Below are 14623 nucleotides of genomic sequence, written 5' to 3'. Positions count from 1 at the left end.
AGAGGTGAAGGCACAGACTAGCTTTCTGTTTTCAACCTCACTCAATTTATTCCCCTCTCAGAATGTGATTTATACTGTTCACAGTCTGTTTGTAAGCCTTATTGCTTGTAGGTCTTTGCCCTTGTAGTTCCTAAAAGCCATGAATGAGTCCCAGTCACAGTGCTGAAAGCTTGTGTTTTGAGATCCAAAAAAATAAAACAAAAAAAAAAGTTAGCCACTTAGCAGCCTGCATTTTCTCTCTCATACCCTCTCTATCCTTTCTAATACTTCATGCTGCAGGGATTTCTATAGGCACGGCTTGGTGAAATCAAACGCTAACTGGGTGTGGAGGAGACATTTTCAAACATCACTATATCAAAATTGCAGTCATCTTGTAAAACTATAAGGTATTCTTAGATGGTCTACCATTCAAAAAAATAAAAAATAACATAAGATAAAAGTACATATAAAACATTATTATTAAATAAATATATTTTTAAATTTGTTAAAATATTGAAATGTTGACAAACACAATTTAAAGTTGACATAAAAATAAATTTAATAAATTCTAAAAATATATTATAAAAATGTGATCCATCCATCCGTCAATCCACCCGCTCATCCATCCATCCATCCATCCATCCATCTACACTGTAAAACCCAAAAAGTTAAGGTAACTCAAAGCATTTGAGAAAACCGATTGCAGCAAACTATTTCAGTTCAAAAACTAATCCTAATGAGTACTGTGAACTTACTTCACTTGAGTAAACGAAGCAATTTGAGCACAGTAAAATCCAATAAATGAAGAGAACTCAAACCAACTGAGCACTGTAAAACCCAATAAGTTAAAGCAACTCAAACCGTTTGAGGAAACAGATTGCTACAAACCATTTGAGTTAAAAAACTAATTTATCTATCCATCCATCCATCCATCCATCCATCCATCCATCCGTCTGTCCGTCTGTACTAGGTTTGTGCAATCTAATTATTTGGATTTTTAAAATCTTTTATGTTATCTTTGAAAATCTTTTTAGCACTTTTATGAGTGCTAAATGTTTGATAGTCATAGCTAAAATTATATATTTTTTTAATAAATAAACAAACTACTTACATTCATTTATTAATTTTCTTTTTGGCTTAGTCCCTTTATTAATCTGGGGTCGCCACAGCGGAATGAACCACCAAATTATCCAGCATATGTTTTACACAGTGGATGCCCTTCCATCTGCAACCCATCACTGGGAAAAAACTACTTACATTGATTCAAATTTATCATTTTAGAAAACAACAATCTCTGGTCTATTTTTATATTAATATTTTGATTTTAGTCATTTATTTGAGGATATTTTGCAAAGATTAATAATTATAATATTATTCAGAAAAGTGAACAAGTACAGTGCTTTTTATTAGGGATGCACCGATTTTGGGCCGATACCGATAACTCTTTAGATTTGGAGGCCAATAACCGATATATTAGCCTGTAAATATACAGTTGAAGTCAGAATTATTAGCTCCTCTTTTATTTTATTTTTAAAATTTTTAAATATTTCCCAAATGATGTTTAACAGAGCAAGTAAATTTTCACAGTATGTCTGATAATATTTTTTTCTTCTAGAGAAAGTCTTATTTGTTTTATTTTGGCTAGAATTAAAGCGGTTTTAAATTTTTCAAAAACCATTTAAGGTCAAAATTATTAGCCCCTTCAAGCTATATATTTTTAATAGTCTACAGAACAAACCATTGTTATACAATAACTTGCCTAATTACAATTAGTACAAACTGCAAAACCTAGTTGATAACCTGCAAAAGCCTGTCACTTGCTCAAAATGGATAGCTCATTCATCAAAAGCAAGTATTCATGCCAATGAAAGTGTCAGTGTCATCAAGATGAAAAGTCCTGACCCCGTTGTTTATGAACAAGACAGTCAAATGGCTTTGTCATGTTTTCATTATGACAGTTTAATAGTTTTCCCATGCAAAAAAGTCAGATTAGGGTGGCACTTCATAAAAAAACTCAAGACGGCACTACATACTATTTGCACAGCCATTTGAAAACTATAGTAAACTATAGACATCACTGCATTCAGTGAGGTATCTGAGTACAAGACACTGAATATGTATGCTTCACATTTTTACTGAATATGCTCTTTGCAATTCTAATTTATTCACAGCATTGTGCACAAGAATAAATACACCCTTATTTACAACAAACATAAACTTCCTTTGGGTAGAGCTGTGCACAACTGTAAACAATATTGCAGTACATATTGGAACTGAACCTACAACATACACAGGCCTGTAAATCATTCATGAAGTTGTTCAATTTTGAAGACATTTTCAGGGAAAAAAAGATTAAAACGTTTTTATAAAATGAGCTTTAGTTACTGTAAAACAATTTTTTTATATATATTTTACATTTATGATGCTTTTTATATTGTATTCAATTTGGTAAGAATCATGAGACTAAAACAGGATAATTTAAGTTGCAATATCTTTCACAAGCAATTCTTGTTATTGATGTCATGCTTTTGACGCGTACATACCAAATGTGGTTAAGCCTTACTTTGTGGATTTTAAAAATTTCCACTATTATTATTGCTATAATCGAAAAAGAGCATCTGCTTTGTTGCATGTACAATATATTTGTCCAATCAGGTTCAAACAACACCTCAGTAGTGGTAGAAAAAGAAAGTTGGCAGGTTTCTCCAGCGCCTTCTCCAAGATAAATAAAAAAGCAAAAAGGAAAGGTGAACATGAAATAAAAGCCTCTGACAGAAAGCAATAAACGAGACCCTCAAAGGGCCTTGCAGCTCCAGCATGTGTGTGGTGTCTGGGTCTGTGATGTGGGCTACAGCAGGACGGTCGGTGGACCTCACCACTCAATGCCTCAATACTACACCATCCAGTCTAATTAGCATTAGGGAGCCTGTGAGGTCATTGAGAAAGTTCTTGATTGTTCTAAAGGAACCCCTGCTATTAACACTTGTGTGTTTCAATGTATGCTAGATATGTTTTAGATATGTTATGTAGATATATTTTACTGAAATATGAAGTAGGGCTGCATGATTCTGGCTAAAATGAGAATCGCGATTTTTTTGCTTAAAATCAAGATCACGATTTTCTCACGATTCTATAGATGTAAAATAAAGGTTAATATGAGTAGGCTATTATTATTGTTATATCTCAAACATATGGTAAAAGAACAATAATAATATTATGTGTAGCTCTACTGTTGGTTAAAATGCTCAATTTTGTATAGACTTTGAATGGTGGACTTGAACAGACTTTAAATTTGTCCTTGTCATTAATGCACAGTAAAGTGATGACATCAGAATACAGCGATTCATAATTCTAATGTTGAATTATTGTGTTTGAGACATATGCTTGCAATCTGTCATTGACAACATTATTAGACCATTTTTTTCTACTGGTAAAATCAGACATTTGTCATTATCAGATTCCCTCTTGCATAATATTCAACATTATATAGGCTTATATACTGACACTGTTAAACATTTGTTCTCATGCACAACACCCTGTGTTCGCTATGAAAGAAAAACATTAAATGCTTGCCGCAATCATAACTCTAAAATGCGATATGATTATTTAAATGATGTTGGCGCGTTCGGTTTCACTTTCACTGCTCAGTGCTGTTCATACTTCCCGCGCGGCTCCTAAACGATCGCTCTGTGCTGCAAACTGAATGTTATTTATAACTTTATTACCTGTTATTGACAGCCTATGCAAGTTCTGTTCACTAAAGTAGACATCATTCACAGGCACGCGCCCGCCCTCTCTGTGGTAACAGCTCACGGTCAGCTCACGTCACGTGTGATTTCGCGGCCGTGAATACATCATTACATGAAGTCAGAAATGATATTTTTTGGGTAAATTATACCTTATAAATACAGCATGTGACTCTTTCAACACCATTTGGAGGTGTCAACACTGCTGAGCCTTTGCTTCTCTCCTGAACTTAAAAATATGATTGGCAGAATTGTAGAAATGCTGGATTAAGATTGTCTTTTTTGATTAATCGTGCAGCTGTAATATGTAGTATCCATAAAAAAACATAAAATTTACATCAACATTAATTTTGGACTATGGGGTGCCATTATTTTAGTTGCACAGTGCAAGATATCAATGGTTGTACTCTGTTATCTACCGGTGCTGACTGTTTCAGATTTTTACCGTAATAAAACTCAAGAAAGCAAAAATGCCACACTGTACAGCTTTCGGTTATCATTTTGTAATTTTTTGGAAATATGAGCCTCAGCCTCTATTTTTGCTAAATGTATAATATGTTGTTCCCGGCACATTTCTTTGCAAGTTTCAGATGACAAATCCACTAGAGGGCGCTGTCTGCAGTTCTGCGAATCTGATATGCAGCTATGTTTTGTTTCAGATACACAGCCTTGAGTAGGCGGAGCATGTTATTCAGATCTCGTAGACAAACCACTGACCTAAACTCTTCCATAAACCCAACCAATAGTGTTTTTAAAAGCAAATGTAAGAGAAAAATGCATGTAGTCACATAGTTTTACCTTGATTTTACATTGCTTTAATCTCTTTTGTGGAACCGTGCTTCACCGGACTCAAAACAAGTTGCATCACAAGTACAACACTATGGGCCCTATCATACACCCGGGCGCAATAAGGCGTATGACGTGAAGCATTCAGTTTTTCCTTTTACAAAGTCCGCCATGTTAATAGCAAATGTGCCATGGTGTGACGCAACTGACCCTTAAAGAGAATGGGAGATGAGTCTCTGGTTTAATGCGCGTTATTTTCAAAACATGCCCATAACTCATTAAGAGAATAAGCAAAACCCTGTTAGACCATGCGCTAGGCGCGAATCATAATTTTCAATTAGCAATAGTGGATTCGGACACACCCTTAATACTTTTGCGCCATTTGCTTTAGATTTAGCACCTAGACTGTTAAAATAGAGCCCTCTATTTGAGTCTTGCTTATAATTTAAAACTGTATTTTTGTTGGTTTATAAGTTTATAATATCTGGCAAAGGGACTACCAATGAAAACTAGCCTTTGGGCTAATTTGGGTACATTGACATTCTTCAGGATTGTTGATTAATGTAAACTGTCCTGTCATTGTGAAAGTAAATAAATTAAACACATTATACAAATCCAATAGCAGCTAGAGAAGCAATTTACTGTACGTTTTCACTATTTGTCAGGTGTCTATGCAAATATGTTTGAACTTTTTTTGGCGAGCAGTAAATACTTAATGAAGCTTTATTCATCCATAGGCATGTTCCCAATTGTTAGTCTCTTCTTAGAACTAAGGAACATTAAAGAATATCATTCACTTTTTTGCCATTCAGCTAAGAATTAAAACCAGTTTATTCCTCAAAATTTAAATCATAGCAGTATTTTATTATCTGATTTGCATTACCAGTAGCTACCATCTGATGCCATGCACTGTGCACCTAAAATAATGGTAGCAATTTTGTTATTGGCTTATGTTTGAATATAACTCAACAAGACCAGCACTATTGCCCAAAATAATCACAAATTGCTTAAATAAACTATTTCATATGAACTGTGCTGCTGATTTGTTATGCGGTTGCTGTTACTGTTTAACTCCGTGTAGTCATTCTGCTTGTTATATTGATGCGATTTTTGAAGTGGTTCTTTTTTTTAAGTAGTGAGGCTAAGTATATTTAAAATTTAGCAATATAAATCTGGGTTTTATTGGCAAGAATGCATTGACTGGATGTTTTGGATTTAGCAAATGATTCATCTTGCTTTAATAGTTACTATTTGGCACCTCAGGAGCACAGAATGGCCGTTAGTCAGTCTCAGATTCAGTCTACTCAGACTAATGCGAAGGAATGGATCTCTCCACATCTGCAAAAGAGAATCTGTCAAAAACAACAGCCTCCAGCAATGTTTTCTGCTCGGTTGGTTGATCCGTGTGGCATGAGCTCCAGATTTTTCTCTGCTTCTGTTCACATTTCTATCTTGCTCCTGAGGGAGTCCTCTGTCTTCTCATTTCAGCATTTCTGCCATTCCACATCTGCTTCTGAACTTTGATGTGTGTTGTTCCGTGTTTATATTTAAGCGCCACATTTACAAAGATTTCCTTAATGTTTCAAAACAAAAGTGTGGAATGAATAAATGGCTAGAATGAATAAATGCTGCAATAATGTACTGAATGTTTAAGCTATTGGTTTATCATCAGAGCCTGTGACTGATAAAAGAAAAACAGAAATAAATCAAATCAAACCAAACCTATAAAGGAAAAGTGACTTGCAGACGTTTGTCTGTTGTTTTTTTAAGTTATGCAATGTCTGTGGAACTATTTGTCTGTAAAAGTAAAAGTAGATGACTGTCATTTTAGGTCCTTTAGGCTCACAGGGGCCCTCGGCTTTGCATTATGTAATAAGATATATGAGTGTCTTACATTCTGAGGGTTCATTTTAACTGATGTGTTCATTAGGATTTATTCATTTGTCCTTTTCATCATTTAAAATATAATACTAATTATGAACTTTTATACTGTTCTTTTATACATTTTAATAAGCACAGGCCAGAATAAATATTACTTTTACATAATTATATATATATTATAAATGACAAATATTAATGTTACATAAAGATATTAAAGTCACCCCTATTGACATTGTATTTAACATTAGACACTTTATTAGTATTTATCATGTTTTTTATCTATAAAATCAACATTGTAAATTTAAATTGAACATTGATACATCAAAAATATAATATTATTAAATATGATATGAAATAATAGGTGCATTGGGTAGCACGATAGACTCATGGCATGAAAGTCGCTGGTACGAGCCTTGCTGGGTCAGTTGGCATATCTGTGTGGAGATTGCATGTTCTCCCAATGTTGACATGGGTTTCCTCCGGGTGCTCCGGTTTCCCCCACAGACCAAAGACATGCGCTGTAGGTGAATTGAATAAGCTAAATTGTCCATAGTGTATGTGTGTGAAAGAGTGTGTATGGGTGTTTCCCAGTGTTGGGTTGTGGCTGGAAGGGCATGCACTGTGTAAAACATATGCTGGATAAGTTGACGGTTCGTTCTGCTGTGGCAACTCCTGATGAATAAACAGACTGAGCCAAAAAGAAAATGTATGAATGAATGATGTAATATTAGATAATTTAGGGCAGCATATTGGCTCAGTGGTTAGCACTGTAGTCTCACAGCAAGAAGGTCGCTGATTAGAGTCCTGGCTGGGTGAATTGGCATTTCTGTGTGAAGTTTGCATGTTCTCCCCATGTTCACATAGGTTTCCTCTGGGTGCTCCGGTGTCCTTTACAGTCCAAAGAAATGCACAATAGGTCAATTGAATAAACTAAAATTGCCGAAGTGTATGAGTGTGTATATGGGTGTTTCCCAGTACTGAGTTGTGGCTGGAAGGGCATCCATTGCGTAAAACATATGCTGGAATAGTTGGTGGTTCATTCTACTGTGGCAACCCCTGATTAATAAGGGACTACGCCGAAGGAAAATGAGGGAAAATTAGATAATTTACTATAGAAATTTATATTTTAATATTTAAACAGTTGTAATACATTTTATAGTATAAATTCTAACAGATTTAGTTATATACATTATGCATTTACTGAAGTATAAGTTCCATTAACAAAAATAATAAATATATATTTATTATCTTATATAAAAACTAATTTTCTCCACGTCAAGATTCCCAGTAGGGCTGTACGTTATTGGAAAAATCTGATATTGCGATATTTTATTTTTCTGCAATAGATATTGCGATATGAATACAGTTTCACAATACCTCTACTTGATGTTTTTCTGGGGAGTCAAACAGTATTCAGGTATAGAAATTGAATAATCACAATGCGAAAAATGCTTTTATAGTTTTGTTTTATCTAGTTTCTAGTTCAAACATCAGAAAATTCTTAGAGCAAGTAAAAATTGTGTTTTGCTTTCACCGTCAGAAGAAAAAAGTGAAAATTAAGAGTTTTTCCTTACAACAAGCAACATTATCTGCCAGTTAGGTAAGTGAAATAATCTTAATTTCTCTTTGAAATGTAGAAAAAATTCTAAGTGAAAAAAACAAAACAAAACCAAAAATAAATAAATTATATAAATTTGGTATAAATACAGTTATTAAATGCAATTCTGTAGCTCCTGGTTAACTATAATTCAGACTCACCATTGCATATCTTTGCGATGTGATTATTACAGATGCGAACATTGCAATATCAATGCTTTTGTGCAGCCCTAATTTGCATGCCAAGATCAGAAAATCCCTGTTAATGAATTACGTTAGGTATTTTATTTTATTTTTTAAGCAAACACATCCCAGGTGGCTCTCTCCAAATGTTCATTTTCTCTTTTATAGAACATACTGCTTTTTAGGTATTAAAAGCTTTGAATGACATAATTGTCACGGAGATTACATCATTTAGTTAGAAGGATTTTCTGCTCCCAGAAGCCCTCGTGGTTGAGCATGTGCAATTAATGGTTTGGATGGAATGTGCTTGGCAAACATATGGTTTGCCCAGGTCCTGCTGTAGGATCAGACATCTCTAACTCTGGCCTTGTAAAACAGATTTCGCTCCATTAAACATAATGCGATGTCTTGCGCATTGATTTTTCGTGTGGGCAGCTTGCAAATCAAGCTACTTACTGGAAGGTGAAACCGCAGACCATAAGGAAAGTTTGATATTTTGAGAAAGAAACGCTTGTAAATTCAACCACACAATCATCGTAAGATTCTCCAAGGGTTCATGTCTTTCTGCTTTCTTTCAGAAGCCATGGCTGTTAGATTAAACCGGCTGAAAAGAGGCCTTTTTCTTCTGGGGACGCTCTTTATGGTGTCCCATATTGTGCTCTCAGAGGAAGCGGTGAATGCAGAGAAAGAAGTCACTTTCAGCCACGTCTACAGGATTGACTCCGGTTGTAAGCAGGGTTCTCAAGTAGGTCAACTTTCCCAGGACCAGGCCTCAGAAGGACAGTTAGTCACAGTGAATGGAGAGAATGACATTGTCTTTAAGCACAGCATACGCCTCCAGCCGGCCGGTTGTGGATGTGCAGATTCGGAGGATTTCAAAGCTCTGCTGTACCGTGTAAATGGCCTGGAGGAGGAAGTCAACTACTTAAAGAGCCAGTGCGCTCAGGGCTGCTGCAAAGGAGGGTCAGGTATTAGCCCTAACATGGAGATCGCACCCTGTCCTTGAGAAACTAAAACTTAAAATGAGCCACATATACCCAAATACACCCCAACTTTGATATAGTCAAGTCAGGTTTTGGATTAAATCTATAACTGGCTTCATAACCACCTGGTTGACCTTTTGTCCATAGGTTATTATTAATATTAAGGGCCCTATCGTACACCCGGTGCAATACGTGTTTGGCTCGATTTGTTGCTATTTTCAAACCACCGCAACAGTAATTTTTATGTTTACCGCCATGATGTTTAAATAGCAAATCCATTTGCGCTACTTTGTGGACTCATGGGTGTGCTAGTCTATAAAGAAGGTGTGTTAAGGTGCATTGTTGGCGCGTAACTATTTTGAGAAACTGAAATTACCGCACGATTGACCAGGTTAAAGTCAAGTGCAGATCGTGTTAGTTCAAGATTCAAGCACTTAATACACACAGGATGTACAGCATTACACAAATATCTTTACATGTGAAAAAAAAAAAAAAACATTAAAATGTTACAAAAATTATTATTTACTACATAGATAAAAAAAAAAAAACACTACCCCCATGCCTTCTTCATGTCCGGGGGGCTTTTTTCAGTTTATTTATGACAATTTGCATTAGTATAATATTACTATTTTTAGCAGTATTATTTTTTTATGCATATTTATATTTGTTTTAATGAAAAACAAATTTAGATTTGTCCATCTGTTGGGTTTTGAAGAAGTCTGCATCATCATATGGGGCATAAGAATAAAACATGTGTTTGGACCACACTTCATTATTATTGTTCATTTATTCATTTGCTGGAAATTAGAACAGAATTTAGAAATAGTTTTGAAACAAATCTTTGTGCTTAACAAACGAAAGTAAATATGTAGGCTAATGGATGTCTTCAGTGGAGTGTGTACAACACCATTTCCTGACTCGAAATAAAGGAGTAAAGTAATAAGTAAAAGTAAAGAGAAAGTAAAGAGGCCAAATGGAGGAGGCTCATGCTTTATCCTCATGCAGACAGTCTGTTTAAATGTTTTCTCACAAGTGAAGTGTTTAGTTTTCCACTTACATAGTCTGCCATGTAAATAGCAAATGCGCCATGGCGCGACACAACTTACTCTTAAAGGTAATGGGAGATGAGACTGATTGGTTTAATGCATGTTATGCTCAAAATACACCCATAACTCATTAAGAGAATAAGCACAACCCTGTTAGACCATGTGCTGTTGCGCAAATTATATTTTTCCATCCTTAAAATAGCAAAAGTGGATTCGGATATGCCCTTAACACTTTTGCGCCATGCGCTTTAGACTTTGCGCCAAGATCGTTAAAATAGAGCCAAAAAACTCTAAATTTGCTTAGAATCAGAATCAGAAAGAGCTTTATTGCCAGGTATGTTCACACATACGAGGAATTTGTTTTCGTGACAGAGCTTCTACAGTGCAACAGGATAACAGAGACAGGACAAAAAACAAATAATAAATATATTTAAAAAAAAATAGAAGTAAGTAGTGAGTGCAAATATACAAATTGACAAGTGTATGTACATGTTTATAGAAAGATTATTACCGCATTAGATTAGATAGTTTAGAGAAAGATTATTATAATTTTGCATTTTTAGAATTTACTTTATTTAAATACTATTTTAAAAATGGCTGTCAATTCCATTTAGTTTTAGTTAATTTCATTCAATGGTTTTGTTAGTTTTAGTTAGCTTTTTATTTTTTGAACTCAAGGATTCAGATGGCAGCAGTACTTTGAATAAACCACACAAACAAAGCTTCTGCATGAAGCATCCTTTAACAGAAACAAAACTTCCAAGAGTGAATAATGAGTATACTTGCTAAACATACTAAATTGAAGTGATCCAACTAGCCTAAATGTGAACTAAGCATGTTTAACTACATACATAATATTTAATATGAAGAAGTTTGACTTAATTCTTCATATTTATTTCTTTTGTTTGTTTAATTTGTGTGTTTTTTTGTTTTTGTCTTTTCAATCTATTATTTAATTTAAGCTGTGCAAACATTAAACTTTGCTTTGGTTAAACTAGAATGATTAAAACCAAACCTGAAACAATAATATATAAATATAAGGTTATTTGTATATTTAGTTTCAGTTTTAGTAATTCTAGGCTTAAGGTGGTGTCAAGAGCACAATTTTACCAAAAAAACTGGTGGCAGTTTTCTTAGAGTAGAAGTGAAAGGATTACCTTAACATCAAATTTTTACGAATATTTATTCATGCGCCAGTTTAAAAGAAAAAAAGATTTCAGTCTTTTTTGCAGTTAAGTAGATTCCCCTTCCTGTGGAGATTGGACAAAGTGGACCACTTCAATTTAAATGCCAACTCTGTTTAGAGAACGTACTCACACTATTCAGTCTCAGCAGAAGCAATGGTTGTGTGGTTTATTTGAATATGTAATGCTGCCATCTGAACCCTTGAGTGCACCAATCTAACTCTGGTGGGGCTCAACTGAATTATAAACACAACATTGGCCAAAGACATCTAAACAAACCAAAAACAAGATGTGATGCCATAAGATTTAATTTGATAGATTTTATAAAACAATACAGAATGCTCAAGCTGTGATGTTGCCCATTAAAGTTCAATACAATTCCTGATGCTGTTTTGACACATTTTAAAAGTTCACAACTGTTCCAATTTAGTTCTATAAAGTTGTTTCTTATCCTAAAGTTTTAAAAATAGCAGTGCGAACCAGACGTTCAGTCATTCATTGTAACTTATTTATTTCTATTCACATCAAGCCAAAAGAACAAAACTTCACATGTAAACACACCATTCTCTCATATAACTGGACTTTCAAACATGTGCATCGTTTCTTGCTTAAGCACTAGAATCAGACATTTTAGGGTTCCCCAACCCCCAAAATCTGTATTTATATGTGCTATCTTCAAGTGCACTAGGTTAATACCTCTTGTTCTCCTCTTCCAGGTGTGGACACTAGCTGCAGTGGGCATGGCACCTACCAGCAGGACTCCTGCAGCTGTAAATGTAACCCAGGTTGGGAGGGTCCAGACTGCTCCATCTCATCCTGCCCTGATGAATGCAATGACAACGGGCGCTGTGTTGACGGACGCTGCGTATGCTATGAAGGCTACACCGGTCATGACTGCAGCCAGCTCACCTGCCCCAATGACTGTAAAGATAAAGGCCACTGTGTGGATGGGAAATGTGTGTGCTTCAGTGGATTCTCAGGAGAAGACTGCAGTATTGCCACCTGTCCAAATGACTGCATAGGAAATGGACGCTGCGTGGATGGGCAGTGCATCTGCGATGAGGGCTTCTTTGGAATCGACTGCTCAATGGGTAAGAATGACTTCAGTGTTATAATGTTAAGATGGTCTTACAGAGAGTTCTGAGAGAAAAATATAGTAGTGGTGTGTAATATTTATAGTCTAAAATAATATTGCAATTGTCTTTGAGTTTATTATGACACTACAGAATTATGTGAAGTTTTATAAACTAACTTCAAGAGGAGCACGTGCAATGATTGATCTCGGTTGGTCTCTCATCTACAGTCACCAATAAAACAATCAGATAAACACAAGCCTACAATAAATAGCCCATTTCATCTTACTTTCCTTATCTTCATTTTTTGAAGAATACCCCTGTCCACCCCATCTTTCCCTTTTCCTCCTTTACCAGGGGATTTCTCAAGACCTACCTGATCTCGGACCCCTTTTATGCTAAATGACAAGGCGGGAGCCCATAGACTCTATCCCCATTAGACTCTATCTCCGAGCTCAGGTTTCTCTCCCGGGACAGCATTCCAAACATGCAATTAGTATCAAGCAATATCTAAGTGTGAACCCTTGAAATCACTTTATTGAAACAAAAACAGGTCTTGAGAGTGTGTTAGAATCGCCAACTTATCCAGCATATATTTTACACAGCAAATGCCTTACAGCTGCAACCCAGTACTGGGAAACATCCATGCACACTCATTCTCACATGTACATTATGGACAATTTAGTTATTCAATTCACCTATAGCGCATGTCTTTGGACTGTGGGGGAAACCGGAGCACCTGGAAAAAACCCAAACGAACATGAGAAGAATTCCACACAGAAATGCCAACTGACCAAGCCGGGGCTCGAACCAGCGACCTTGATGCTGCCACAGTGCTAATCACGTGTCACACAAAATGTTTTTTTCACTTTTTAACAATCATGTATGGAGTACTTCAGTAATTTGACACAAGAAAGAGTCTTGTTTTCCTAAATATCAGTGTAAGTGGGATTGCAAATGCCACACTCATTTGAACAGTTTAAAAACTAAAACCATGGCTAAAAAATTGATTCAGTAAAAACCAAAAAAGAACATTTGAAAAGTTCAGATGCAAAAAAAAACTCTTAATGTTGCCTGAAATTTTCTTCTAAATGAGCATTTTTCTCAGTCTCCTGTTTGTAGGTTCACTATTATGGCAAAATAAGATTCTTTGTATTGCCTTTAAAGTGAAATAACTGAACATAAACATAGTCAACTGAGAAAAATGTTTATTAGAACTAAATTTCAAACAGCACATTGATGTTTTTTGCATCTGAACTCTTCACTTGTGTTTTCTTCATTTCACTTCAGTGTTTAAATCTTAATTGAATGTGTTTTTTAAATGTATTGAGTAAGCCAGTGATTCAATAATCCATTCATATGTTTTTTTTAAAATGAAAAAGATACATACTTTAAATAATCAGGCTGCACGATAATGGTCAAATCTGATATTGCAATGTTTATTGCAGAAAAATTAAATATCGCAATATGAATACAGCTTCAATTCAATTCAATTTAATTCATGTTTACTTCTATAGTGCTTTTTAACAATATAGATTGTGTCAAAGCAGCTTAACATAGAAGTTCTATTAAATTGAAACTGTGTCAAGTCAATGTTTATTTATAAAGTGCTTTTTAAAAACAACAAGTGCTTACCAAAGTGCACACATACACCATCTAAAACAAAGGACAAATCCAATAGACATAAGACTCTCATATGGTATTAAAAGCCAAAGAGTAAAAATGGGTTTTAAGAATAGATTTAAAAACAGAAAGGGTTGTGGCCTGCCTAACATGGAGGCAAATTATTCCAGAGTTTGGGGGCCACCACTGCAAACACACTGTCCCCCCTGGTTTTTAACCTTGTGCGTAGAACAGCCAAAAGTAGCTGATCAGCACATCTACTGTAAGTGCCCTTGATGGAGTGTACAATTGCATTAATGAAGACAAGTATCTTGATGCTAGTCCATTTAGGCATTTAAACACCAAAACTAGAATCATAAAATGTATCCAAAACTGTACAGAAAGCCAACGAAGAGAAGCCAGTGTGGGTGTAATGTGCTCCCATTTGCATGTACCCATCAGCAAAAGAGCAGCAGCTTTCTGCACCATTTGCAGACAAGTAAGGGAGGTATGGCTAATACCCACATAGAGGGCATTACAATAATCTAGCCGAGTCGAGATAAA

General features: G+C 35.3%; 1 protein-coding gene across 2 annotated transcripts in view; it reads left to right on the top strand.

Moving 5' to 3' along the window:
• tnn (tenascin N) overlaps positions 1-14623 on the top strand; it is a 58174-nt gene that overhangs the window by 2505 nt on the left and 41046 nt on the right. For both annotated transcript variants that reach the window (XM_056478032.1, XM_056478037.1), the window contains exons 2-3: positions 8750-9139; positions 12101-12475. In XM_056478032.1, coding sequence (XP_056334007.1) covers positions 8755-9139; positions 12101-12475 — 760 coding nt within the window. In that variant the 5' untranslated portion in view covers positions 8750-8754. The remainder of the gene's footprint in view (positions 1-8749; positions 9140-12100; positions 12476-14623) is intronic.

The sequence above is a fragment of the Danio aesculapii genome, chromosome 2 (genome assembly GCF_903798145.1).
Source record: "Danio aesculapii chromosome 2, fDanAes4.1, whole genome shotgun sequence".
Lineage (NCBI taxonomy): Eukaryota > Metazoa > Chordata > Actinopteri > Cypriniformes > Danionidae > Danio > Danio aesculapii.
This window is presented reverse-complemented; position numbering and strand designations above follow the sequence as displayed.